The 26,769-nt window shown below is 49.3% G+C and overlaps 1 protein-coding gene across 2 annotated transcripts; it reads left to right on the top strand.

The window, feature by feature from the left end:
- The first annotated feature begins 668 nt into the window (after nt 1-668).
- Nucleotides 669-18,869, top strand: CYP24A1 (cytochrome P450 family 24 subfamily A member 1). 2 transcript variants are annotated; one of them, XM_068987703.1, is made up of 11 exons: nt 669-926; nt 1,127-1,317; nt 2,111-2,204; nt 4,878-4,974; nt 7,310-7,401; nt 8,385-8,496; nt 12,690-12,835; nt 16,966-17,132; nt 17,904-17,982; nt 18,464-18,661; nt 18,759-18,869. In XM_068987703.1, exons 1-11 carry the CDS (start codon nt 669-671, stop codon nt 18,867-18,869), a joined length of 1,545 nt encoding a protein of 514 aa, XP_068843804.1. The 2 variants fall into 2 exon arrangements, with proteins under 2 accessions (XP_068843804.1, XP_068843805.1); XM_068987704.1 differs by lacking the exon at nt 18,464-18,661.
- Nucleotides 18,870-26,769: the final 7,900 nt, after the last annotated feature.

The following is a 26,769-nucleotide window of genomic DNA, read 5'->3' as shown; positions in this document are numbered from 1 at the left end:
AGGCGCGCAAGGCGCAGCCCCGATGACCTCCGGGGAGTCAGCCTTCCCCGGGGGTCATCTCCGGGGTGGAGTCCGCGGCGTTCCCGCCCGGAGAGCCGCGCACCGGTCACCCGAGGCCCGGGCGCCCTCACTCACCTCGCTGACTGCATCCTCTTCCCACCCCCGGCCACCCCACCCCGGGCCCCGCGCCGCTCCCGGCCCGGCCAGCCGCAGCGCGGTCCGCCCCACCGAGCGCGCTCATTGGCCACCCGGGGCGGCCGGTCTCCATAAATACACGGTCCCCCGGAATGGAGCGGGACAGGGAAAGCGCAGCGCCAGCAGCATCTTTTCTCCCCTCCTGGACACCTCCACTTCGGCTCCAGAGCTGGAAGTAAGGCGTAACACCAATAGGCGAGCTCGCGTCCGTCTTCCTTCTTGCAAGAGACAGCCAGCTCCCCACTGCGCTCCTCCAGCCCCGGTGGCCGGCGCTCGGCGGGCATCCGCTCCCTGAGACTGCAGCGCGGTGCCGCCTGCAGCATCCTCGCCCAGGTCCCGACGGCTCTCTGTCGCCCTTCTGCCCCTCCCGCCGCGCCTGCTGCTCCGCCTTGCCGCTTTTTCTCCGTGTATCAAGAGCCCGGCTCGCCCTGCCCAGTGCCCACCTTCCCAGGCGCCCGGTGTCACCCGCTGCCATGAGCTCACCCATTAGCAAGAGCCGCTCCCTTGCCGCCTTCCTGCAGCAGCTTCGCAGCCTGGGGCAGCCACCCAGACCCGTGACATCGACGGCGTGCTCGCCCCGTCGGCCGAGAGAGGTGCCCCTCTGCCCCGTGATGGAACCGGGCGAAGCGCAGGACGCGGCCACCCTGCCCGGTCCCACCAAGTGGCCACTGCTGGGCAGCCTGCTGGAGATCCTCTGGAAAGGAGGCCTCAAGAAACAGCACGACACGCTGGTAAGTGCCCCCGTCGCCCCGTGGTGCCCTCTCTTCTCCCCGCCTCGCTCTCCAAACCCTCGCCGAGGCGCGCGGTGCGGTGCGCGCGCGGCTGTCCCGGCTGCAGCGGTCCCAGAGAGGAGGGAGGCGGGAGGAGGGCCAAGCGCTCCATGGACTGCCCGGGATGCGCGCTGACTTCGCGTCCCGCCCGGCCCCTGCAGGCCGAGTACCACAAGAAGTACGGCCAGATTTTCCGCATGAAGTTGGGTTCCTTCGACTCGGTGCACCTGGGCTCGCCGTGCCTGCTGGAAGCGCTGTATCGCACCGAGGGCGCGCACCCCCAGAGGCTGGAGATCAAACCCTGGAAGGCCTACCGCGACTATCGCGAGGAGGGCTACGGGCTGCTGATCCTGTAAGTCCGAGAGGCAGGATGCGGGCTGGCGGCTGCAAGTTGGGAAGGCGCGGGAGTTAGGGTTCCCTGGGGCTGGACCCGCCTGATGCAGCGAGAACACGGAAGCCCCTACCTGCTGCTGTCGCGGGCTCTGGCGTGGACTCGAATGGGTTGAAGGACAGCCGTGCTGTGCGCGGGACACTTGTGTTCTTTCTGACACGTGGGCTGCACCAGTCCTTGCCCTCAAAGAAACGCCAGAAAGGTATGAAGATTGTGATGTTCGGACCCCTGGGCAGGAGGAGACTGTCAAGTCAGCCTGCCAGGCAATCATGTTATACAGACAAAATTATCCCTTGAAATTCCGTGACCCTCTCTTGGTAGCTCAAAGGCCAGAAGTTAGTTTGTAAATTTCAGGCGTTTTGTGCATGTGGCTTTGAACCCAATTCAATGGATTGAAAGAAGACAGAATTTGCCTTCGCACAGTTCTGTGTTGCTGGGGAGGTGAGTTCATGCGCCCACTCTTCCTGCTGGTAACTGAGGCCACTGGCCTTCCAGTTTAACCCCAGCAAGGGCACCCCAGAAGCCCTGACTTCATCTTTCTGGAGCGATCTTTGGCTCAGAGGAAAGGAGCTTATTCATCGCATTGTCAGACCAGCCCCCAATATTCCAATGCTAATGTTCTCTGGCTATTTCTTGGCACGATTCTGTGTTCATTTGATTACATAGTTAATGCACTTACAGAGCTGGAGGGATCCCCGCTTCTTCGTTCTTTTCCTTTCAATTTGCTCTAAATTTAATTCTGCTTCTCTCCCAGGGAAGGAGAAGACTGGCAGAGGGTCAGGAGTGCCTTTCAAAAGAAGCTAATGAAACCAGTGGAAATTATGAAGCTGGGCAACAAGATCAACGAGGTTTGCAGACTGGGGCTCACTTTCCTGGTTTTCCTGGGGATGGGGGAACATTAGTGGAGCTTCAAGCCACAGCCACAAAGCGCAGAGGAAAAGGCAGGCAATCTGGGTGTATCGGGACTCTTCTTTCCTCCTCATTCCTCGTCACTTCCTCCGCCTCCAGAACTTTAATTCTTCTCGCCTGTCTCTTAAAGTAGTGTCTCGGTGGCGGAGCAGTTAGGAGTATTGACTTCGACATTCTACAGTCTTAGATTTGAAAGTCAGTCCTGCACCCCCACCCCAGCTATGCAACCTGACTGTACCATTTAACTTCCTCAGTTTCCCAGTCTATAAACTGGGAGTTCACAATTCCCACTCCATAGATTTCTGTGCTTGTGTGCTAAATCTCTTCAGTCGTGTCCAACTCTGTAGGAGCTATGGCCTGTGGCCTGCCAGGCGCCTCTGCCCATGGGATTTTCTGGCAGGAGTACTGGAGGGCATTGCTGTAGCCTTGTCCAGGGGGTCTCCCTGATCCAGGGATTAAATCTGCGTCTCTTCGTTTCCTGCACTGGCAGTCTCTTGCATTTACCGCCAGCTCCACCTGGGAAACCCCCATGGGTTTCTGTCAGGATTAAATGAGATGATTCCTAGGTAGTGACATTTGAGCTGGGTTTTACAGGATGAGTAATAGTCTGCAAGCCAGAGAAGGTGGAGAAGGGCATTTAGGCAGAGAGAATAGCCTGCTGACAATATGGAGGCATGAGATGGTACGTTCAGAGAATAGTACATATAGGGCAGCTGAAGTGAAGCTTTCTCTGAAGTGATGCTGGGCAGAGGGCGGGTCTTAACAATATTTTTAAGGTATTTTTTAAAGGTAGTTTTAATGCCATGCTAAGGTATTTGGGCATTATCCTTTAGCCAACAGGGGGCCAAAGGGGAAGGATTTAAGCAGAGAGAGAACTCTTTTTACTCCTGTCCACTCTGGGTATTTATTTTGAACTGAACCCACACAGGATCATATAGGTGAAAGGTTACAAATTTAAAAGCTTCCAGGAACCACGTGATTAATATAAATATGTAAGGCAGGCCCAGTAGGGATTTTAGCAAGTGGAATAAGTGCACGCCCTTTCTAGAGGGGAGAGCTGCTCCAGCTCTGGCAAATCCCTGCCACATGGAAACGTAGACCGAGTGTCACCAGATTCCTTCATTATTATTATTCTCTGAGGACTCAAGTGAAGTGAAGTGAAAGTCACTCAGTCATGTCCGACTCTGAGATCTTGTGGACTGTACAGTCCATGAAATTCTCCAGGCCAGGCTACAGAAGTGGGTAGCCTTTCCCTTCTCCAGGGGATCTTCCCAACTCAGGGATCTAACCCAGGTCTCCCGCGTTGCAGGCGGATTCTTGACCCACTGGGCCACAAGGGAAGCCCAAGAATACTGGAGTGGGTGGCCTATCCCTTCTCCAGGGGATCTTCCTGATCCAGGAATCGAGCCTGCATTGCAGGTGGATTCTTTACCAGCTGAGCTACCAGGGAAACCCCTTTGATGACTAGAGGAAATTAATATGTTCACATGAAATCTCTGGATTTTTTGATGGAAACAAATTCAAGCACTTTTTAAGCATGCCTACTCGCTTTGTCTGTGGGTTTTTTGGTCGCTTATGCCCTATTTCAGGCTTCCCTGGTGGCTCACAGATAAATCCACCTGCCAGTACAGGAGGTGTGGGTTCAATCCCTGGGTTGGGAAGATGCCTGGAGAAGGAAATAGCAAACCACTGCAATATTCTTTACTGTCTGAGCCACCAGGGAAGCCCCTTAACCCACTCCAGTATTCTTACCTGGAAATCCCATGGACAGAGGAGTCTGGCTGGCTACAGTCCATGGGGTCTCAAGAGTCAGACAAAACTTAGTGACTCAGCACCACCACCAACAGCTCACGCTATTCCAGACCCCAACTTGGCCACTTTTATGTGTCCAGGGGAGAGTGCCTTAGTCACTCTCTAAGCCTCTGTCTTCTCCTCTGTTCCCTAGGAAATGGGAGTAATGACAGTACTTTCTACATCCTGACATTGTTTGAGGATCAGCTACGATAATACACTTTGGACAGTGCTTGGTTCCGTGCAAGCCTCATTAAATGCAAAGCATTAGTCATCTAAAATCCCCATTGTGGAAACTGGCATTTAGGGGCCTTCCACGACTTGCCCAAGGTGACAGAGCTGTTCAGTGACGGCACTGCATCCAGAATTTACGGATTTCCTGGCTCTAAGCTTAATGTGCTTAACACAGCGCCAACCAGCAAGGACACGTTTGTGTGCCCAGCTCTGGACGTGGCCAGCCTCGGGCAGCCAGAGTTCTTGAGATGCTGTGCCCACAGACACACTCGGCCAGTTCCTCCTTCATGGCTTGTTGTCCATTCTGATTAGAAGAAATGTTTTCCTTTTCTTAAATTTAGATCAAAAGCTGAAACTTAAGCTCCAGGAAGGCTTCAGGGAAAGCTCAAGAAATAACCCAGTACAAGGGTGTTGGGGCAGGAGGTGAGCTCTCAAGGAGAATATATAATTAGTGATGATTCAGAATGAATAACATTATGGGCAGTGAATATACAAGGTCGCAAAACCCGAAGCTAGCTTACTGAACTTGAAACTTCTGTTTCCCTTCAGTGCCTGAAATATGTCTTTGGGGATTTCTTTCTTTTAAGGTCTTGGCTGATTTTATGGGTAGAATAGATGAGCTCTGTGATGAGAGAGGCCGCATTGAAGACTTATACACGGAGCTGAACAAATGGTCTTTTGAAAGTAAGTTGTCTTCAGATCTTGTCTGTCTGATTTTGAAGTGACTTTGAGGACAAAGGTGGGCCACTGTCCTGTGGTCATACCCTGCTGCTGCCTAGGCAAGGCCGTAGCAGCCCTCTGAACGCTTTCAGGCGCTTCACCGTGCTATGCGCCCCGGATCGTTTATGTCGCCGTTCAACAAACATGTGTCCATGCCTCTAAAGTGCCCGGCGCTGCACTGGGGACACGGCGGCGAGCAGAACAGGCTACGTCCTTGCTCACGTGGAGCTCAGATTTTAAGATCGGTGACAACCAACCGGTACACATATTTTAATGCATGCTCCGTCGAGAAAGAAGGGAGTCAGGAAGGATGCAGCTTCCTGGGTGAGGCAGGCCCGCTTGGTACGGAGACGTCTGAGGTGAGGCCTGAAGGGAGATGAGCAGCACGCACCAGGGGGTCTGTGGGGAGACTGTTGCGACCGTGGAGACAGGAAATGCAGGGGCCCTGGGCTAGAAGCATGAGCGGTGTCTCTGAGGAGCTTCTGAGGATGCTGGCTGGAGTGGATTATGGGGGGCGGGGAGAGGAGCTGAGAGAGATTAAGCCTGAAAGCCCCCAAAAGAACTTCTCCGTTAGGACCTTCCTGGTGGTCCAGTGGCTAAGACCCCACGCTCCCAATGCAGGGGACCCGGGTTCAGCAAAAGACCATACATAGCAACTAAGACCTGGGGGAGCCAAATAAATAAAAATACATTTTTAAGAAAAGAACTTCTGCTTTGAGTGAGATGTGGAGCCATGGAGCATTCTGAACAGAAGGGAGCTTGGTCACTGTCCTTAGGACCACGCTGGGAATGAAAGCAAAGCCCTCCATTGCTGTGCTCGCCTCCTGGTGGGGACGCAGCAGGGGAAACAAGGCACCTTCAGTGGACCGGGGAGCACTTGGCTGAAGGGGATCAGGGCTGGCGGAGGGCCCCAGAGGCTGTCTGCAGCTGAGTGTGGTCAGGGCTGCTGCACAGAAGTGGGGCCGTCTCAGCCAAGGCCTGGGATGAGCAGGAATGCCCCAGGTGAACGTGAAGGAGGGAAGAATATTCCAGGTGGAAGGAGAAAGGAGGAGAAAGGAGTTCCGAGTGACCAAAGCATGTCCTGCAAGGGACGCGGATGGCAAAGCAGAGGATGGGGGGAGGCAGTGGCCCTCACAGCTGTCTGTATAAACCGGGGATGCAGGTGTGGTTCTGAGCCCAGAGTCCCCGGGAGCGATCTAGAGCGCGTTCAGCAGGAAGGTGCCATAGTCCGACTCGCTGGAAGCCTCACTCTTGGCTGCCGATGCGAGTGATTGGAGAGGAGGCCCCGTTCAGAGGCTTTTGTCCTGACCTGTCTCCCTGCTCAAATCGACCCCGCCTTAAAGTCACGGGCAGTCATCTTAGCACATAAGAAAGCTCCATGCTGATAAGAAATCCACAGGCGGTGTTAAAGTCAAGAGAGGGGATGATTTCAGAGGAGAGAAGAAGCGCGTGTTTTGGAAATGGTCCGCTGGAAATACCCAAATGAAGGCGCATCGCATGCATTTCTTTGCAAGTCGAGGAAAGCCGGACCACGGTGGTTTGCACAATATCGTCCAGCATCACGAGAAACCCCGAGGAGGCCAGTCCACGGCTGGCACTCGGTGGTGTCACTGGAACCAAGTCTGTTCCGTCTTCCTTCTCATTCATTCGGAGCTGGTTGCCAAACAGCTCCCGCCTCTCCTGGTCTCACCTCTGCATTCTGGGCAAAGACAGGAAGGGAGGAGGGAAGAGCTAAGCTGGCTGTACTCTTCCCCTCTTGTAAGAAAGCAAAAGTGCCTCTGGGAGGCCCAGTGGCCAGCCCCAGGTCACGTGAGTGCTGCGGCTGCCTCAGGAAGCCTGGGAAGTCGGGGAGCAGGATCGTCGGAGACCAATGCTGGCTTACTGCCCGAGGATGCATACACTGGCAAGCAAAGTAAATCAGGGTTCTCTTAGGGAAGAAGTAGGGAAGAATGAGCATGGGGTAGTTATTAGCAGTGCCTGCTGCTTATGATGTCAAGGGTAAACTGAGAAAAGCAAGGCGTTACAGGAGAGACTCACCCAGGTATAAAAATGGTTGCATCTTCACAGTGGTTTTTCTGATCAGGAGGTTCTGCAGAGGACAGTTGTTGGACCTGGAGATGATTTCTAGAAAGAGAAGAGAGTGATCAAGCCCCTTGGCCTTAGACTCTCTGCTTCTCTGTTCTTCGAAAATGCCTCATTTTTATGGGAGACCGGATGGAGTGAGCCTTTGGCAGCCAGCTAATCATAGACTCCGGTGTCTCTGTGAGTGGGTAACAGTGTTGATTATCGTAAATACCAGGTATCTGTCTTGTGCTGTACGAGAAGAGATTTGGGCTCCTTCAGAAGAACGCAGGGGAGGAAGCTTTGAACTTCATCATGGCCATCAAAACAGTAAGTGTCCCCTCGGGGAGAGCAGTTTCCTTATTAACTGTTTACAGGACCCAACAAGTGTGCATCGCAGTGTTTCCCACATGTATTTTATTATAGTAGGTAAGTGTTCATTTTAAGGTGTTTATGTATTTTCATGAATGTATGTGCGCATACCCTTGTTGTTGAGTTGCTAAGTTGTGTCTGACTCTTCTCAGACCCCGTGGACTGTAGCCCACCAGGCTCCTCTGTCCATGGGATTTTCCAGGCCAGAATACTGGAGTGGGTTGCCATTTCTTACTCCAGAGGATCTTCCCAACCCAGGGATCGAACTCCTGTCTCCTGCCTTGGCAGGTGGATTCTTTACCACTGAGCCCCCAGGGAAGCCCGTGTGCACATATGCACACGTAATAAAGAGGCATGTTAAGTCATTGGCAGGCAAGGTGAAAGCAGAAATTTCAACTAGCGGTCAGTTGATTAACATACTATCTTAAAGAATCTGAAATTTCTCAGGTGAAAATTTTCTGGATTGTTCAGGTTGTGTATGGAGGTAGTAGACACAGTGAAACCAATTTCAAGAACGACTAAAGCTTGGACATTATTGGGAATGGAAGTGGATATGAGGTTTACAGTTTTCTTTTTTTACATTTAGGTCATAAGATCAATTTTTTTTTTTTTATTCACTGTGTGGTTTGTGGGATCTTAGTTCCCTGAGCAGGGACTGAACCTGGCCCACCACACTGTAAGCTCAAAGTCCTAACCACTCGACCACCAGGGAATTCCCGTAAGGTCAATATTTTTATGAAGCCCATCCAGGGGGAAAGCATCCCAAAGCTGATTTTCATGTGTCTTGAGCAGGTGGGGACTGGTGCTGAGAGCCCGGGGCATCCCTGGGAGTCCAGCCTCTGGGGAGCAGAGGGTGTGCTTGCTGAGGACACTCTCCCTCGGATGGCAGGTTGTCTGTGAGATAAGGGCAGGGGGCTGACAGGCACTTGTGTTCCCCACAGATGATGAGCATGTTTGGAAAGATGATGGTCACCCCGGTCGAGCTGCACAGGAGTCTCAACACCAGGGTGTGGCAGGCGCACACACAGGCATGGGATACCATCTTCAGATCAGGTGAGGTGGCCGCAGGGGCCCAGCAGTCCTGGCTCCGGAGATGCTGCGGAGGTCTGGGTGACCATCCTGGTCTCAGCGCCCTGCCCGTGGCTGGAGCCGCTCCTCGTGATTCTTTCGGACGCTGCAAAGCGCTCGAGTCTGGGGGTGGCCCTGGTGCAGATGCCTTCTGAGAGAAAGGCGGGAGGCATTCCTCTGTAGTCTTGTTTGAGAAATAGGAGTGATGACAAGCAAGAGTTTCAGAGTCAAAGATTCCTGAGCTCGAGTTCCAGCTCTGTCATTGGGCTTGGCAGCTTCACCAAATACACTCCTTTTCTTCAAAAAAATTTTTTAATATTTATTGATTTTTATTTATTTAGCTGGATGCACTGGGTCTTAGTTGTGACATGCGGGATCTAGTTCCCTGATCAGGGACGGAACCCAAGCCCCTGCACTGGGGGCGTGGAGTCTCAGCCACTGGGCCACCGGGGAAGCCCTCACTCTTTCTCATCCTCGGTTATCTTGTCTTTCATTTCAGTTCAGTCGCTCAGTCGTGTCTGACCTTTTGCGACCCCATGAATCGCAGCACGCCTCCCTGTCCATCACCAACTCCCAGAGTTCACTCAAACTCAGGTCCATCGAGTCAGTGATGCCATCCAGGCATCTCATCCTCGGTCGTCCCCTTCTCCTCCTGCTCCCAATCCCTCCCAGCAACAGAGTCTTTTCCAATGAGTCAACTCTTCTCATGAGGTGGCCAAAGTACTAGAGTTTCAGCTTTAGCATCATTCCTTCCGAAGAAATCCCAGGGCTGATCTCCTTTACGATGGGCTGGTTGGATCTCCTTGCAGTCCAAGGGACTCTCAAGCGTCTTCTCCAACACCACAGTTCAAAAGCATCAATTCTTCGACGCTCAGCTTTCTTCACAGTCCAACTCTCACATCCATACATGACCATTGGAAAAACCATAGCCTCGACTAGACGGACCTTTGTTGGCAAAGTAATATCTCAGCTTTTGAATATGCTATCTAGGTTGGTCATTACTTTTCTTCCAAGGAGTAAGCGTCTTTTAATTTCATGGCTGCAGTCACCATTTTCAGTGATTTTGGAGCCCCAAAATATAAAGTCTGACACTGTTTCCACTGTTTCCCCATCTATTTCCCATGAAGTGATGGGACCAGATGCCATGATCTTCGTTTTCTGAATGTTGAGCTTTAAGACAACTTTTTCGCTCTCCTCTTTCACTTTCATCAAGAGGCTTTTTAGTTCCTCTTCACTTTCTGCCATAAGGGTGGTGTCATCTGCATATCTGAGGTTATTGATATTTCTCCCTGCAATCTTGATTCCAGCTTGTGTTTCTTCCAGTCCAGTGTTTCTCATGATGTACTCTGCATATACGTTAAATAAGCAGGGTGACAATATACAGCCTTGATGTACTCCTTTTCCTATTTGGAACCAGTCTGTTGTTCCATGTCCAGTTCTAACTGTTGCTTCCTGACCTGCATACAGATTTCTCAAGAGGCAGGTCAGGTGGTCTGGTATTCCCATCTCTTTCAGAATTTTCCACAGTTTATTGTGATCCACACAGTCAAAGGCTTTGGCATAGTCAATAAAGCAGAAATAGATGTTTTTCTGGAACTCTCTTGCCTTTTCCATGATCCAGCGGATGTTGGCAATTTGATCTCTGGTTCCTCTGCCTTTTCTAAAACCAGCTTGAACATCAGGAAGTTCACGGTTCACATACTGCTGAAGCCTGGCTTGGAGAATTTTGAGCATTACTTTACTAGTGGGTGAGATGAGTGCAATTGTGCAGAAGTTTGAGCCTTCTTTGGCATTGCCTTTCTTTGGGATTGGAATGAAAACTGACCTTTTCCAGTCCTGTGGCCACTGCTGAGTTTTCCCAAATTTGCTGGCATATTGAGTGTAGCACTCTCACAGCATCATCTTTCAGGATTTGAAATAACTCAACTGGAATTCCATCACCTCCACTAGCTTTGTTCATAGTGATGCTTTCTAAGGCCCACTTGACTTCACATTCCAGGATGTCTGGCTCTAGGTGAGTGATCACACCATAGTGATTATCTGGGTCATGAAGATCTTTTTTGTACAGTTCTTCTGTGTATTTTTGCCACCTCTTCTTAATATCTTTTGCTTCTGTTAGTTCCATACCATTTCTGTCCTTTATCGAGCCCATCTTTGCATGAAATGTTCCCTTGGTATCTCTAATTTTCTTGAAGAGATCTCTAGTCTTTCCCATTCTGTTGTTTTCCTCTATTTCTTTGCATTGATCACTGAGGAAGGCTTTCTTATCTCTCCTTGCTATTCTTTGGAACTCTGCATTCAGATGGTTATATCTTTCCTTTTCTCCTTTGCTTTTCGCCTCTCTTCTTTTCACAGCTATTTGTAAGGCCTCCCCAGACAGCTATTTTGCTTTTTTGCATTTCTTTTCCATGGGGATGGTCTTGATCCCTGTCTCCTGTACAAAGTCACGAACCTCATTCCATAGTTCATCAGGTACTCTATCAAATCTTGTCTTTAAAATGGGCTAATAATCATAGTAGCATTAATAGTATTTGTAGTAGTAGTATGTATCTCAGTGCAACTGTTTTTAAGTCCAATAAGGATAATGTAAAACACCCCACCCCAGTGCTCCTGCCTGGAAAATCCCATGGATGGAGGAGCCCGGTGGGCTGCAGTCCATGGGGTCGCTAAGAGTAGGACACGACTGAACGACTTCATTTTCCCTTTTCACTTTCATGCATTGGAGAAGGAAATGGCAACCCACTCCAGTATTCTTGCCTGGAGAATCCCGGGGATCGGGGAGCCTTGTGGGCTGCTGTCTATGGGGTCGCACAGAGTCGGACACGACTGAAGTGACTTAGCAGCAGCAGCAGCAGCGTAGCCCAATGTCTCAATGGATCAGAGCTACTTCCGGTATGGTATGGAGGGAATATTTGGTGCTAAGAATTACTATATGATCACACACACACACACATTCACACATACACACGTACACACACATTCACACATAGACACACACACACATACACACACTCACACATACACACATTCACAGAGACACACACGCATATACACACATTCACATACACACATTCACACACACACACTCACACAGACACACATTCACACACACATTCACACATACATTCACTCACACACATGAACACATGCACACATGCACTCACACACACACATACATATACACATACACACATATTCACACACACATTCATACAGGCACACACATGCCCACACACATTCACACATATTCACACACACATATACACACATGCACACATGCATTCACACACATACATGTACACATATAGACACATTCACACACACACACACATACACACACGTTCATTTAATTCTCACAAAAACCCTATAAGATAGGTCCTCTTATCAGACACCTCTGACAGAAGTGAGGCACAAGGAAGTTAATGACTTTATCAAGGTCGCCTGCTAGGTGATGGCAAAGCCAGGATTTGAAGTCAGACAGAAGGACTCCAGAAGATCCAGCTCTAACCACTGTGCCATTCATTATACTATCGTTTTTGCCACCATCTCTGCGAGTCTTATGATGCTGGGGGCTTCCATGAGGGGCTGAGGGGCGGGAGATGTATGCCTAGAGCGTGCTTTGCCAACAGCAGAGGCCGTTGCCGTCGCTGCCGGCCGGCACGGGCCCTGCGTTCGGGGTGCGTGCACTGTCGCTCGGCAGCGACGGGGAGGGGCTCTCCTCTCTCTTGATCTGGGAGCCAGAGCCCCCAGTGACCACATCTGCTTCATGACTGGATGTGAGTCCAGGTTCTGATTCTGAGATGGACCCAAATCCTACCCCTGTCTCACGATGACCTCTCCTGAACTCTCAGCGCTCCCTACTCAAAACGCGACCACAGACCCAGCATCGGGACCACAGGGAAGCCTGCTGGAGACCAGACTTCCAGGCCCAGCCTGGGCTCCAGAATCAGAGTCTGCACTTTAAGAAGATTCCCAGGGGACTCTTGTGCTCATGTAGGCATTGGTCAGTCCTTGGCGACTTAGCAACAAGGCAATATTAGCATATCTAACGAATTGTCAGACTGCCTGCAAAGGCCTTTGGGACGTTGCGGGGAGAATTTGATCCTGGGTTCTGCTTTGTTCTTTTCCTCATCCTGACTTTCAGCTGATTTCTTCACCCGTTTCCTCTCCTCCAATAGTCAAATCTTGTGTGGACAACCAGTTAGAGAAATACTCTGAGCAGCCCAGCATGGATTTGGTTTGCGACATTTATCACCACAATCAGCTTTCAAAGAAAGAGTTGTATGCAGCCGTGACGGAGCTCCAGCTGGCTGCGGTGGAGACGGTAAGGGTGGGCCTGGTTTGGATTGACTAAATCAATGGGCTGTAAAATCTTTTCCATGACGAAGTGTACATGGTCATTCAATTCACCCATTTCATAAGGATGCACTGAGCTTTAAAAGCTTAGCATAAGTAAAAAGTCTACTCGAACGTGTGGGAGACCCCGTGCACAGCCTGTGCGTGTAAATGTCATAGAAAAATTCATGTGCTTTAGAGACAAAAAGGGCTTCTCAGGTGGTGCTGGTGACAATTCAGGAGATGCAAGAGACGCGGGTGCGATCCCTGGGTCGGGAAGATCCCCTGGAGGAGGGCATGGCGACCCACTCCAGCATCCTTGCCTGGAGAATCCCATGGACAGAGGAGCCTGGCAGGCTGCAGTCCATGGGGTCACAAAGAGTTAGACACAAGGGAAGGAACTTAGCACGCATGCAGGGACAAAAATCCAGAGCAGAATGTCAGTGTCAGGACAAACACCAAAGCACTACAGGAGTTCAGGAGCAGCGAAACTCCATGCCGCAGCAGGTAGGCGATCCAGGTCTTTAAAAATTGGATATGTTTTGGGTAGTTTTGCCTCTTACCAAAGTGCCTCACTGTGGTGGTTATTTAGTCTAAAAATACTGAGATAGTCTCTGCTAGTCCAAATTTTTTTTTCCACTTAAAGTTGTCAACGGAGGGAGTTTGGGAAAGTTGATCTCAATTTCAATGAAGCAGCTAATCTTACTTTATTTACTTATTAGTTTTTAAAAATACTTTTACTCGTGAATTTTATTTTTGGCTGTGCTGGTCTTCGCTGCTGCGCACGGCTTTTCTCTGGTTGTGAGCGGGGGCTTCTCACTGCGGTGGCGTCTCTTGCTGGGGAGCACCGGCTCTCGGCGCGTGGGACTCGGTGGTTGTGGCAGACAGGCTTAGTTGCTCCTCGGCACGTGGAATCTGCCCAGACCAGGGGGTCAAACCCGTGTCTCCCGCACTAGCAGGTAAATTCTTAACCACTGGACCACCAGGGAACTCTGAGACAGCTAATTTTAAAAGCCAAAATTCTGTCCTCGCTATGGTTGACATCCCTAGTAGGTACACAGTACAGCCAAATGCCAAGCACAAATACTGGCAGGTGTTCAGGTGAGTTTCAGCATCTTTGGAGTGATAATACCAATATTCCTCGACGGCCCAACACCTCTCACACAACTATCATCTCTGAGAAAAATGCGAACCAGGCCACTTCTGTTCCATATCCCGTGGTGTTTCTGATCTGAGCAGAAAGTGGAATTTTCTACGTCAGGGAACAGCAAGGTTCTCACTCCTCCCCATGCTCCAGAAGACTGTGAAAGCGGGAGCTTCAGCGCGTTTCCCCCCTGACTCTCTCACCCCGAGAGGCTCCTGAGAGTGATACCGGTGAAGCTTCCCCCATCACTCTCTTTTCTCCATCTGGAATGTGAGCTCCGGAGCAGCGATGACTTCGTTTTGTCCCCGCTGCATTCCTAGGCTGTGGAATAGAAGTTGGCACACAGTGGGTGTTCAGTAAATACTTGTTCAGTGAATGAAAGCATTTAGGAACTATTGAGTATCTGCTACATGTCAGGCACTGTTCCGGGTACTTGAGAGACCACAAAGATCCAGTTTCCCTCACGGAACTTCAGCGGCCGTGGGGAACCGACGACAGACAGGTGAACGACCAGTGAGACAGCATCGTTTCAGATAGCGGTCCAGGCCCTGGAGCAAGACAGCAGGGCGACGTCATTGAGAGGCAGGGGAGGTGGCCCCTCTCTGAGGACGGCATACTGGAGCTGACGCTGGAATAATGAGGAGGAGACAGCCAAGGGAAGACCCGGTGGAAGAGCACGCCAGGAGGAGGAAACGGCGCGTGAAGAGGGCCTGGGGCAGACAGAGGCTGGCCTGCAGAAGTAGCGCCAGAGTCAGAGGTGACCTGGGAGAAGCCCGTGGGCTCTGCTAGCCAGGAGCCTTAGGAAGATGGGGCTTCCCTGGCGGCTCAGATGGTAAAGAATCTGCCTACAGTGTGAGAGACCCAGATTCGATCCCTGCGTTGGGAAGATCCCCTGGAGAAGGAAATGGCAACCCACTCCAGTATTCTTGCCTGGAGAATTCCATGGACAAAGTAGCCTGGTGGGCTGTAGTCCATGGGGTCGCAAAGAGTCAGACACGACTTAGCAACGAATACTTTTCACTTAGTAAGATATTTGGATTATTACTCCTGTGATGAAAAGCTCTTGGAGCATGTTAAACAGGGCAGTAACTTGATCAAATTGAGGTTTGGTAAAGGGGTCTCTGGGCTTCCCTGGTGGCTCAGTGGTAAAGAACTTACCTGCCAGTTCAGAAGATGCAGGTTCAATCCCTGGGATGGGAAGATCCTCTGGAGGAGGAAATGGCAACACACCCCAGTACTCCCTGCCTGGGAAATCCCATGGACAGAAGAGCTACAGTCCCTGGGGTCGCAAAGAGTCAGACACGACTCAGCAAAACAACAAGAGTGGGCTCTGGCTGGTAGATGGGGAGTGGACCCCGCCGAGAGAGCGGAAGTGGGAAGGCCAGCAAGGAGACGGGTCTCCTCCGCAGAGGTCAGGCCGGGATACTTGCGCCCCTGAGGCTTCTGAGGCCGCTTGCCCTGCGCCCAGCCTCTGTAGTTACCCCCACAGGCCAGGGCTGTCCTTCAGGCTCTGGTGAAAGCTACAGTTATCTGCCTTTTGGGAACTCTGTTTGGTACTTGCGGTAAGGGACCCACTGATATGGGTCAATCTGTTTCTTTTTTCGTCCTGGCTATTCTGAAAGTCGTGTTTGGAAAATCAGAGAAATCTGAAAGTGTATCTAATTTGGTGGCTACGCCCTCTTCCTGTTTTGAAAATCGGCCTCTTGTAATAATGACACCCACAGTTTATTTGCAGCTGAGGCTGCCAGTCCTCTGACATGAAGAAGGCTTCTTGGAGGCATCTTCTTCCAAAAATAATAAATACCATTGGCTCCAAGTTGTCCTGCACTTTGCTCATTTGTGTGAGTGACACTTTGCTAAAGCGTCTCTGTGTCTGCCGAGAAAGGACACAGCGACCATTTTTATGGGGATATTTGGCTTAAATTAGCCAAGAATACAGAGAAGGCAATGGCACCCCACTCCAGTACTCTTGCCTGGAAAATCCCATGGATGGAGGAGCCTGGTGGGCTGCAGTCCATGGGGTTGCACAGAGTCGGACACGACTGAAGCGACTTAGCAGCAGCAGCAGCAGCAGCAGCCAAGAATAGGCCCAAAAACAAACATATAAGACGACCAGTGGTGAGCATTATGAAGCTAAAAGCTGTACTGGCTGTTTCTGCCAGTATTTTTTCTCTTCTCATTGCCTTTGGAAAGAAAATAAAGGATGCCACTTAAAAGGCCATGAATGTCTTTGTCAGAATTGTGGCTGCTTCCTTGAAATACTCAACTTGATGCTAGAATTTCTTATTTTGGTATTGGCTGCCTTCTACCAGGGCTCTTTGCTTGAGGCTGAAACTCTGAGTAGAGATAATGCCTTTTTATTTTATGGTATCTTTTGAGGGTGTGGCCAAAAAAAAAAAAAAAGCTTTCTTTTAAATTCCAGAAATGCAGTTTCTTGTGCATTTGCACTGAAAAAATTTTTAAACCCCATTTTTATTAGTAACACTCCTAGGATCTCCATGTCTCTCCCACTCAATTTCTATATTATTATTTCTCTTAAACAATTAACCAATTTTATTTTGAGATAAAATCCAGTTCCCCTAATGGTAACATTCTACATAAGATAAACTTACGACAGCCTGAAAGTCGATACTATTACAGTCACCTGTCTGGCTTCTCATTTCACAGCTTTACATGTCCTCGTCTGTGTTCGGTTTTTATACCAAGCTACATTTTATGTCCTAATGCAGCTGTCTATTCAAAGAATTCTACTCTGATTCCCTCTGGAAGTAAGCTATGATTCATGGATGTGTATATAAACTGAGTCTGACTTTTCATACATGGCATTTGTTTGAGACACAGCTGAGAAGGATGTGTGAAAAAGCATCACTCATATGTTTTCACAAGGTGATAGGCACCCCCTTTGCTTCAGCTGATACAGACTTTAAGGCGGCTTATTTACAGAAAACTCAAGTTTATGTCCATTTGCCTTTCAGACGGCAAACAGCTTAATGTGGATTCTCTACAATTTATCCCGTAATCCCCACGTCCAACAAAAGCTTCTTAAGGAAATTCAGAGTGTGTTGCCTGAGAATCAGTTGCCACAGGCAGAGGATTTGAGGAACATGCCATATTTAAAAGCCTGTCTGAAAGAATCTATGAGGTAAGAACACGTGCCTAAGCTAATATGAATGTCAGACGGCTGTTCTCTCCAACACATAATAAGGGATCCCCCTCCCGTAGTTGATTCATAAACATTTAGCAAGCTATCAAAAAACAAAAAACAAAACAAAACACCCTCCAGGACCAGCTATGACTCATTCCTTAAATCATTTGGGCAAATTCTATTAAATCTTGGAAACCCAGAGTCTGCCCCATTTAAATCAGTAACAATAATACTTGAATGGATACTATAAGCAATAATTAAGATTAGGGGCACAAATGAAGAGAGCGAGGTGAAAGCTCAGCGAGGAACCGTGTTACTATACGGCAAGACATGGAGACAGGCTGGTTTCTGAGCCTCTGTATAAAATGGTCTTTGAAGATTCTTTTCCTGGAAAACGAAACCCATAAGGTCTTAGGATTCGAAGGAAATATCTTTACCTTTATGAAGGGCAGGTGGAAAAAACCCTTAACAAACAGCAAGCTTGCCAGCGAGGTGTGTAACCGTACACATTTGAAGTCTAGAGTGAAATGGGACATTCACGGTCAACAGCTATGAAGTAAGCTTACACTGGGGTTTAACCAACACAATAAGGAATAAAAGCAAGAGGTGTAAATATTGGGAAGAAAGAGAACTGCTTTGTAAAGAGTTGGAATCATGTCCCTTTTATGAGAAATTAGGCAGTGATTGTTTATTTAGCCAGACTCTGAATTCCCTTGAGCTAAAACTTGGTCTGTGCCCACCTTGACATCTCTGATTTTATATTTTCAGGCTTAACCCGAGTGTCCCATTTACAACTCGGACACTCGACAAGGCAATGGTTCTGGGGGAATATGCTTTACCCAAAGGAGTAAGTAAAATGTATACAATCTATACCTTACAGAGCTTTGAGAGATACCCTGTGCCAATACCCTGCAGACCTCCTGAAACGTTTCTACTGGGACAGCATTCATTTTGGAAAAATGTAGATTGCAGTATACAGTTGATGTGTCGTGCAGTCTAGTATTAGGAGTAAGGGTTATGGAGGCAGAGAGACTTGGATGCAAGCAGAGCCTTGAGTGAGTTACATAAGCTCTGTGAGCCTCAGCTTTCTCATCTGTAAAATGGGAATAATAATAGAACTTCCCACATGGGGTTGTTGTGAAAATGAGATGCAAAATTTTAAGGTTCTTGAAGTATTTGTATCACCCGGCACTTTTCAAGCGCTCACTACATGCTGGCATTCATTGTCATTATGTATTTGTGGGTTACTTTCGCATTTGTAAGGTGATGGCTTTTGTGAATCTTGCTATTCAGATGTTTAAGTGCTTTATGTTTCTGCGTGATTTTAGACTGTATTGGTTCTAAATACCCATGTGTTGGGATCCAATGAAGAAAACTTTGAGGAGTCAAGTCAGTTTAGGCCTGAACGGTGGCTTCAGGACAAGAAAAAGATCAGCCCTTTCGCCCATCTTCCATTTGGCGTTGGGAAAAGAATGTGCGTGGGTCGCCGGCTAGCTGAACTCCAGCTCCACCTGGCGCTCTGCTGGGTAAGACCCTGGCAGCGTTTCCTTGGCTGCGTGCTGGGCTTTCCTCGAGGCAGGAGCGGAGGGGCTGACTCCACCTTCCTGTGCTCCTGTGTTTCAGATCGTCCGCAAATACGACATCGTGGCCACAGACCTCGAGCCTGTGGAGATGCTGCACTTGGGCATCTTGGTGCCCAGCCGGCAGCTCCCCGTCGCCTTCTGCCGGCGATAAGCAGCCTCGAGTGGGCAGCAGGGGCGCGGAGTGGCCAAGCGGTGAGCCAAGCTTGCGAGTCAGCCGGACGTGGGTTGGAGTCCCTGCTTGCCCTTGGTTTACCCGAGGACCCGAACAGTTACTTAACCTTTCTGCCTGAATTACTTTTTTCATTCGTTACATGGGGACCAAAACAGTATCCATCCAGAAAGTTGATATGAGTACAAAATGCATAACCCAGAGCCTGGCGTCAAATGAGTGCTCCAAAATTCAAGCTGCTTGTCATGGTTTTTGCACGTGAATATCAGGGCGTGGGACTTCCCAGGTGGCACTCATGGTGAAGAACTCACCTGCCAATGCAGGAAACGTAAGAGACACAAGTTCGATCCCTGGGTGGGGAAGATCCCCTGGAGGAGGGCATGGAGACTCACTCCAGTGTTCTTGCCTGGAGAATCCCACGGAGAGAGGGGCCTGGCGGGCTGCAGTCCACAGGGTCAGAGAGTCGAACACGACTGAAGTGACTCAGCACACGTGCTCACATTGGGGCTGGGGACACACTTTTTCGGTAAAGGACCAGTTGGCAATATCTTAAGGCTTTGCAGGACAGAGAGTCTCTCTCATGCACTTAACTCACTTTGGTACAGCCTTAGACAGCTGATCACTGAGTAGGGCTGGCTGGTTGTATTGGTTTCCTACTGCAGCCATAAACAATTACTGAAAGGAATTTCTCACAAATCGCCAAAGCTTGTGTGATGACATAGTGTTCATGATTCTGTCCTTCTGTAGGTCAGAAATCCAGCACAGCTCTGGCCAGCCTTATTCCGAAGCGATAATTTCCTGATGAATTGGTGTTTTTAGCCTACTTGTTTTCCCCCAATCCACAGTAAAATGACTGTTTACCTATTAAAGTGATGAAACGTTAACCTGAGAAATCTCCAATATCAGCTCATGTGAAAATACGACAGCTCTGACAGCTTTATAGAATTAGATGCCAGTGGTGAAAGGCAACCTCACTCGCTCAGCCGTTTCCTCAGCGCCACCTAGAACTTGCCTCGAGCTAATTGCTGTTTGTTAAGAGCAAGATGAGGGGGACTCGGGCTTCCCCAGTGGCTCAGAGGTTAAAGCGTCTGCCTGCAATGCCAGAGACCTGGGTTCAATCCCTGGGTCAGAAAGATCCCCTGGAGAAGGAAATGGCAACCCACTCCAGTATTCTTGCCTGGAGAATCCCATGGACGGAGGAGCCTGGAGGGCTATAGTCCACGGGGTCACAAAGAGTCGGACCCGACTTCACTTCACTTCACTTGCTGATAGGTGGATTATTTGGGAAACGTGTGATTTCAGATGAAATCTCTGAATGAGGCCCAGTGAATTCCTCCCTAAGTGCCTGACGCTGCTGCCGCCAAGCGCTCAGTCATGTCTGGCTTTGCGACCCCATGGACTGTAGCCCACCAGGCTCTTCTGTCTGTGGGATTTTTCTAGGCAAGAATACTGAAACGAGTTGCCATTTCCTATTCCAGGGGCTCTTCCCCACCCAGGGATCGAACCCATGTCTCGTACATCTCCTGCATGGGCAGACAGGTGTTTTTTTTTTTTTAACCACTAGTGCCACCTGGGATGCCCCTGGTATCTGGAACCATTAGGCAATTTGTCAGATTCTGAACACGGCAACAAGCAGAGCTGAATCAAGTGGGACCATGGAGCAATTCTAGCTTCATCATGAAACCCCCCGTCTTCAGCTTGGGCACCATGCACAGTTACTCGGGTGGAACGCGAGAGCCCAGGGCGGCTCTGCTTGTTGCCACTTTCAGAATCTGACGACTGCGTTTAGCGTTTACTTTTGCTGATCACCCCTTTTGTTTAATTTTACTGCTGATGTATAATCGGAGTATGCCTTGTATTTCAGAGCTTGTTGTTGTTGTTAATCAAGAGCAAAAGCAGCAATTTTGACCCTCCTGCAAGAACAAAGTTTTGGGCTTCTGCTCAACTGGAAAGCAAAGGTGGAACACCGTGAAACGACACGGAAAGAACATTGAGGCTCATGTTCACACCCCGTCTCTGTACAGATGTCCCAGGAGCTGCGCTGTCTGTGCCGCTGATGGTGTTAGGATTGCCTCTGGCTCAGGGGAAGCAGACTGAGCGTTGGGAGACCAGGCCCGCCACCGGGAACACAGCTGCACACGCATGACCAGGCCTGCCACAGGGAGCACACGCTGCACACGCCTGGCCCTGGCCGCACCAACGCGCTCGTCTTGCTGATCCACCTGGCGTCTTCCGTGACGCGGTGGAGCAGCTGGGTGCTTCCCAGTTAGTCAGGTGAAAGTCACTGCTCGTTTCTGTCCCTGCCATGTCAGACTCCCCGCTGGAATCTTCACTTCTCAAAGTCTACACTTCACAGTCAAAGACCTCCCGTAGCTGGATTGTCAGTGGCTCAGGGTAATATTGGCAATCCATTCACTGTAACTCTAATATAAGTGAAGTTGCTCGGTCATGTCCGACTGTTTTTGACCCCATGGACTGTAGCCCACCAGGCTCCTCCATCCCTGGGATTCTCCAGGCAGCAATACTGGAGCGGGTTGCCATTTCCTTCTCCAGGAGATCTTCCCAACCAAGGGATCGAACCTGGGTCTCCCGTATTGCAGGCAGACGCTTTACCATCTGAGCCACCAGGGAAGTCTAACTCTATTATAACGTTTGGGAAAATACTGCTTAATAATGGAAGCAAAAGTACATGTTGGTTCATATTATCTGGTCCCTATAAAACTTTTTTTTTCTTATTTTGAAATAGAAACATTATTGAAAAATTAGAGAAAATCTCTATGTTAAGAACAACTTCTAATGACGTCAAAATTCCTATTCAACGATGTGTTAATGATTTACAGTGCATCCTTGTGTTAAAGGATCCTGATATTATTTATGACATTGCGTCTATGTAATCTACGATATTAAGGTGTGTATCAAGTTTTTAAATTGTGTGTGTATTCTAATGACAGTTTGCTTACGTCATTTTTAAAAAGATGTACATATTATTTTATTTAGGATCTGAAGTTTATTTAGGGCAATGTTCTAAAGTTTAGTCACAGCTTAAAAATATTCGGTGACGTTCCCTGCCTTAATTTTCCCAACTGTAGAATGAGTCGGTAGTAAAGTGTACATGCCTTATAGATTATGTAACTCATGTTACGTGATTTGAACTCCTTGGGAAATTGTGATTTCATAAATGGAAAATACATATAGATTTAAGCAATACTTTTAAAACTTTCTTAAAAAGTATGTTTACATATTGTTTCTGTGCATGTTTTTACTACTTTTCCTAAAAGCATATACCATATATATCTGTATATTTGATCAATATTTCCCTTTTTAGGTTGCATCTTTAGACTATTTCAGAAGTGTATGTTTATATTTCATATATGAATGAATATGTACATATCACTGAAATGGGTATAAGCTTCCTGTTGTGAAAGTTTCTAGAATTTAAATCCACTGTGTTATGAGATTTCTTCTATATATCTTCTTTGAATTCTCTGAAAGTAAGAATAAAATCTTTAAAACACAAGATGTTTTCTCCTTCATTGCATGTCTTACAACCAAAGTTAAACATTCAAACTTCGTCTCACTAGAAAATTTTGTACAATATAACATTACAATAATATAGCAGTTTTACCAAAAGATGCTCATTCGAATGGCAAAATAATTTTCCCATTTTTTGCTGCTTAAATATGTTTTCAAGTCCATTTCCTCCGTCTGCACCGCTGCCTCCTGCATGGTGGGCCCTACAGAAACCGCCAACCGGCCTCCACGCCCCTCCCTGCAGACTGTCCGCTGTCTACCGGCCGTGTGTTGGTCTCTCCAAAACCCAGGCCCTACCGTGTCCCTGCCCTACTTCGGTGGCATCCCGTCGCTCTTCCATGAAGACCCGAGTCCTTAAGCTGGACTTCAGTGTCTTGTAGAGTGCAGCCCACTGACCCGCAGGCCCCCAAGCCGCCCGAGCCCTCGCCGCCGCGGCCCCGCCTCGGGGACACAGGCTTCAGCCGGTTTCTTCCGGTCCTCACACGCTCTCTGCTGCCGGGGTTGCACCGGCTGTCCTTCCGCCTTCTTCCCTCTGGCACACTCACCCTCCAAGCCCACCCCAAGCTTCCTGGAGAAAGTCTTCCTGGATGAATGGTGACCCCCAGGGACACACTCACTCTCTGTTGTTTAGTCGCTCAGTTGTGTCCGACTCTTGTGACCGCGCGGACTGTAGCCTTCCAGGCTACATGTGATTCTCCAGACAAGGATACTGGTGCGGGTTGCCATTTCCTTCTCCAGGGGATCTTCCCGATGCAGGGATCAAACCTGCATCTCCCTCTCGACAGGCGGATTCTTCACCACTGAGCCACCTGGGAAGCCAACACATTCACTCTTAAGAATGTAGTAATATTACCCCTGCTTTACAGATGTGGAGGGGACTGAGGCTCAGAGTTTAAAGAACCTTTGTTCTTTGCACCAAAAACGTTTTTTACTGATTAGTGACACTCCTGAACTTCATGGGGACCAATAAGTGTAGGCACATTTTCCCAAAGGCATCCTGCTGACATCCTCAACCAAGCCTCACTGCCTCCTGTCCGAGGCCTGGCAGACAAGGGTGGCACAGTGCTCAGCCCAGGTGACCATAGCTCTGCCCTGTGGCGACTGTCCTCTCCCATCCGTGCCGCTCAGTTGCCTGTGGCTTTTCCGTATGTCTCCTCCAGTCGCTATTCTGTCTCCCTCAAGCCTGCCTCAATTTTCAGCTTGAACAAAAGTCTAATGGATGCTTCAGGGAAAGATAGAAGGCAAAAGAAGAGGGCGGCAGAAGATGAGATGATAGCATCAGTGACTCAGGGGACATGAACTTGCGCAAACTCTGGAAGATGGGGAGAGACCCCGAAGCCTGGCGTGCTGCAGACCCTCGCAGAGTTGGGCACGACTTAGTGGCTGATTGGGATTCCCTGGTGGCTCAGATGATAAAGCGTCTGCCTGCAATGTGGGAGACCTGGGTTTGATCCTGATCAGGAAGATCCCCTGGAGAAGGAAATGGCAACCCACTCCAGTATTCTTGCCTGGAAAATCCCATGGACAGAGGAGCCTGGCGGGCTACAGTCCACGGGGTCACTAAGAGTCGGACACGACTGAGTGACTTCACTTTAGTGACTGAATAACAAATGGTAAACCAGTTCAGGATGATGCATTGGGAACGCAATCCACCTGGCTTTTGTGATGGCCAGGCAATTGAGAGGGGCGGGGGGAGGGAAGAAGAGGGGAGGGGAAAAGGAGATTTCCTTGGCGGCCCAGTGGCTAAGACTCCATGCCCCCAGCGCAGGGTGTCAGGGAACTAGGTTCCACATGCTGCAAGAAAAGACTCCAAATGCCACAACTAAGAAAAGATCCCACATGCTAAAGCTAACACCCGACACAGTTCAGTTCAGTCGCTCAGTCGTGTCCAACTCTTTGCGACCCCATGGACTGCAGCACACCAGGCCTCCCTGTCCATCACCAAGTCCCAGAGTTTACTCAAACTCATGTCCATTGAGTCAGTGATGCCATCCAACCATCTCATCCTCTGTTGACCCCTTTTCCCCCTGCCTTCAATCTTTCCCAGCATCAGGGTCTTTTCTAATGAGTCAGCTCTTCCCATCAGGTGGCCAAAGTATTGGAGTTTCAGCTTCAGCATCAGTCCTTCCAATGAATATTCAGGACTGATTTCCTTTATGATGGACTGGTTGGATCTCCTTGCTGTCCAAGGGACTCTCAAGAGTCTTCTCCAACACCACAGTTCAAAAGCATCAATTCTTCAACACTCAGCTTTCTTTATAGTCCAACTCTTAGCATCCATACATGACTACTGTAAAAACCATAGCTTTGACTAGATGGACCTTTGTTGGCAAAGTAATGTCTCTGCTTTTTAATATGCTGTCTAGGTTGGTCATAACGTTTCTTCAAAGAGCAGGTGTCTTTTAATTTAATTGAAGCATCAATTAAATTGAAATTGAAATGAAATTAAAAGCACATGGCACAGCCAAATAAATCAAGTAAATACTTTAAAAAGGGGAGAAGAAGGAGAGAAATGAGAGATCAAGGGATTTCCTTGACATTTGTAGCCAAGGTTCTGCACATAAGATCGGCACTGCTCTTCTGAATAGTAGAAAATTGTCTATTTCATTTATTATTATTTAGGGCAACTACTGCTTATCAGCAAGGCTTCTCAGGTGGCTCAGCGGTAAAGAACCCGCCGGGCAACGCAGGAGATGAGCGCTCAGGCCCTGGGCTGGGACGATCCCCTGGAGAAGGCAATGGCAACCCACTGGGGAATTCATGGAAAGCCCATGGACAGAGGAACCTGATGGGCTACAGTCCCTGGGGTCACAAAAGAGTCAGACATGACTGTTCGGCTAAACAATAACAACTACTTGTAAGCTGGTGGTGGAGCAGAGCGGCATTATGTGCACCTGTAACCCCCGAGACTCAATCACCCTGGCTCAGAGCAGAGGGCCGATGAGGGCGGAAGGGAAAACCAGTGATTCCAGTAGCCGTCCTAATGCGGGACCCGGGGAGTGAGAGCCAGCCCTTGTCTCACTCTCCCTGCACCTCTCAGCGTGAGCACCTCGCTGCCCTCCGTGTGGTTCTAGGAGTGGAGGCTGTGTGCTTTCCACATGCCTGCGTGCCTAGTCGCTAAGCCGTGTCTGACTCTGCAGTTCCATGGACTGCGGCCCGCCAGGCTGCTCGGGTCCGTGGGATTTCCCAGGCAAGAACACTGGAGTGGGTTGCATTTCCTCCTCCAGGGGATCTTCCCGACCCAGGGATCAAACTCGAGACTCCTGCAGATTCTTGGCCACTGAGCCGCCTGGAAAAGCCCTTTTTCATACGACATAGCCCCGAGACACCAGCTAACCACTTCCTGTTGCTTTCAACCTCTTCCAGCCCTGGAGGGAATGCTAACTGGGTGGCCTGCTGAGAGATGACTTTACAACGCACCTTGGACAAGGACATGACTGAGCAACTGAACTGAATGGAACTGAACTTGGAGAAGGAAATGGCAGCCCACTCCAGTATTCCTGCCTGGAGAATCCCATGGGCGGAGGAGACTGGCGGGCTACAGTCCATGGGGTCACGAACAGTCGGACACGACTGAGCAACTTCACTTTCACCTGTGGATGGTTTAAGGGATGTGCAAGGTATCATAACTCTAAGCAAGGCTTGCGTTTCTCGGCTGACTTGAGAACACAGTTCTCCAATGTGCCTCTTCTCTAATGAAACACTTAAAGCCCCCTGCCTTGTAAACTCCACCTTGCTGGTGGGAAAACACAAATTTGCACATGTTAACTTCAGCTGGGTCTCATCCTCTAGGTGCCGTCTCCTAGCTGTGTGGCTTGAGTTGACTCAGTTTCTCTGGGCCTCGGCTGTTAAATGGAGACTGAAACACCTCATGTGCACACGGTCTCCCGGGAATAAGAAAACTTGGCATGTGCCTAGCTCAGCGCTTGGCACAGGGCAGGGGCAGTGTCAGAACTCATATTTCTGGATCAAATGAAAAACAGCTCCCTTCATAAGAATTGCTGTTGTTTAGTCACTAAGGCATGTCCGACTCTCTGCAACCCCCTGGACTGCAACCTGCCAGGCTCCTCTGTCCATGGGATTTCCCCCTTAAGAATACTGGGGAGGGTTGCCATTTTCTTCTCCAGGGGATCTTCCCGACCCAGGGATCAAACCCACACCCCTGCATTGGCAGGTGAATTCTTTACCCACTGAGCCCAAGGGAAGCCCTTACACCTCACTTTGAAACTCCATTTTGCAGCTCTTAGGAACTGGCTACACAATCCCTTTGGCCTTCACGAATCGCACTGGATTTCAGTGACCAAAGTGCACAGTATTTAAGTAGGACAACTAACATTTATTGTGCTCAAGG

The sequence above is a fragment of the Capricornis sumatraensis genome, chromosome 15 (genome assembly GCF_032405125.1).
Source record: "Capricornis sumatraensis isolate serow.1 chromosome 15, serow.2, whole genome shotgun sequence".
Classification (NCBI taxonomy): domain Eukaryota; kingdom Metazoa; phylum Chordata; class Mammalia; order Artiodactyla; family Bovidae; genus Capricornis; species Capricornis sumatraensis.
This window is presented reverse-complemented; position numbering and strand designations above follow the sequence as displayed.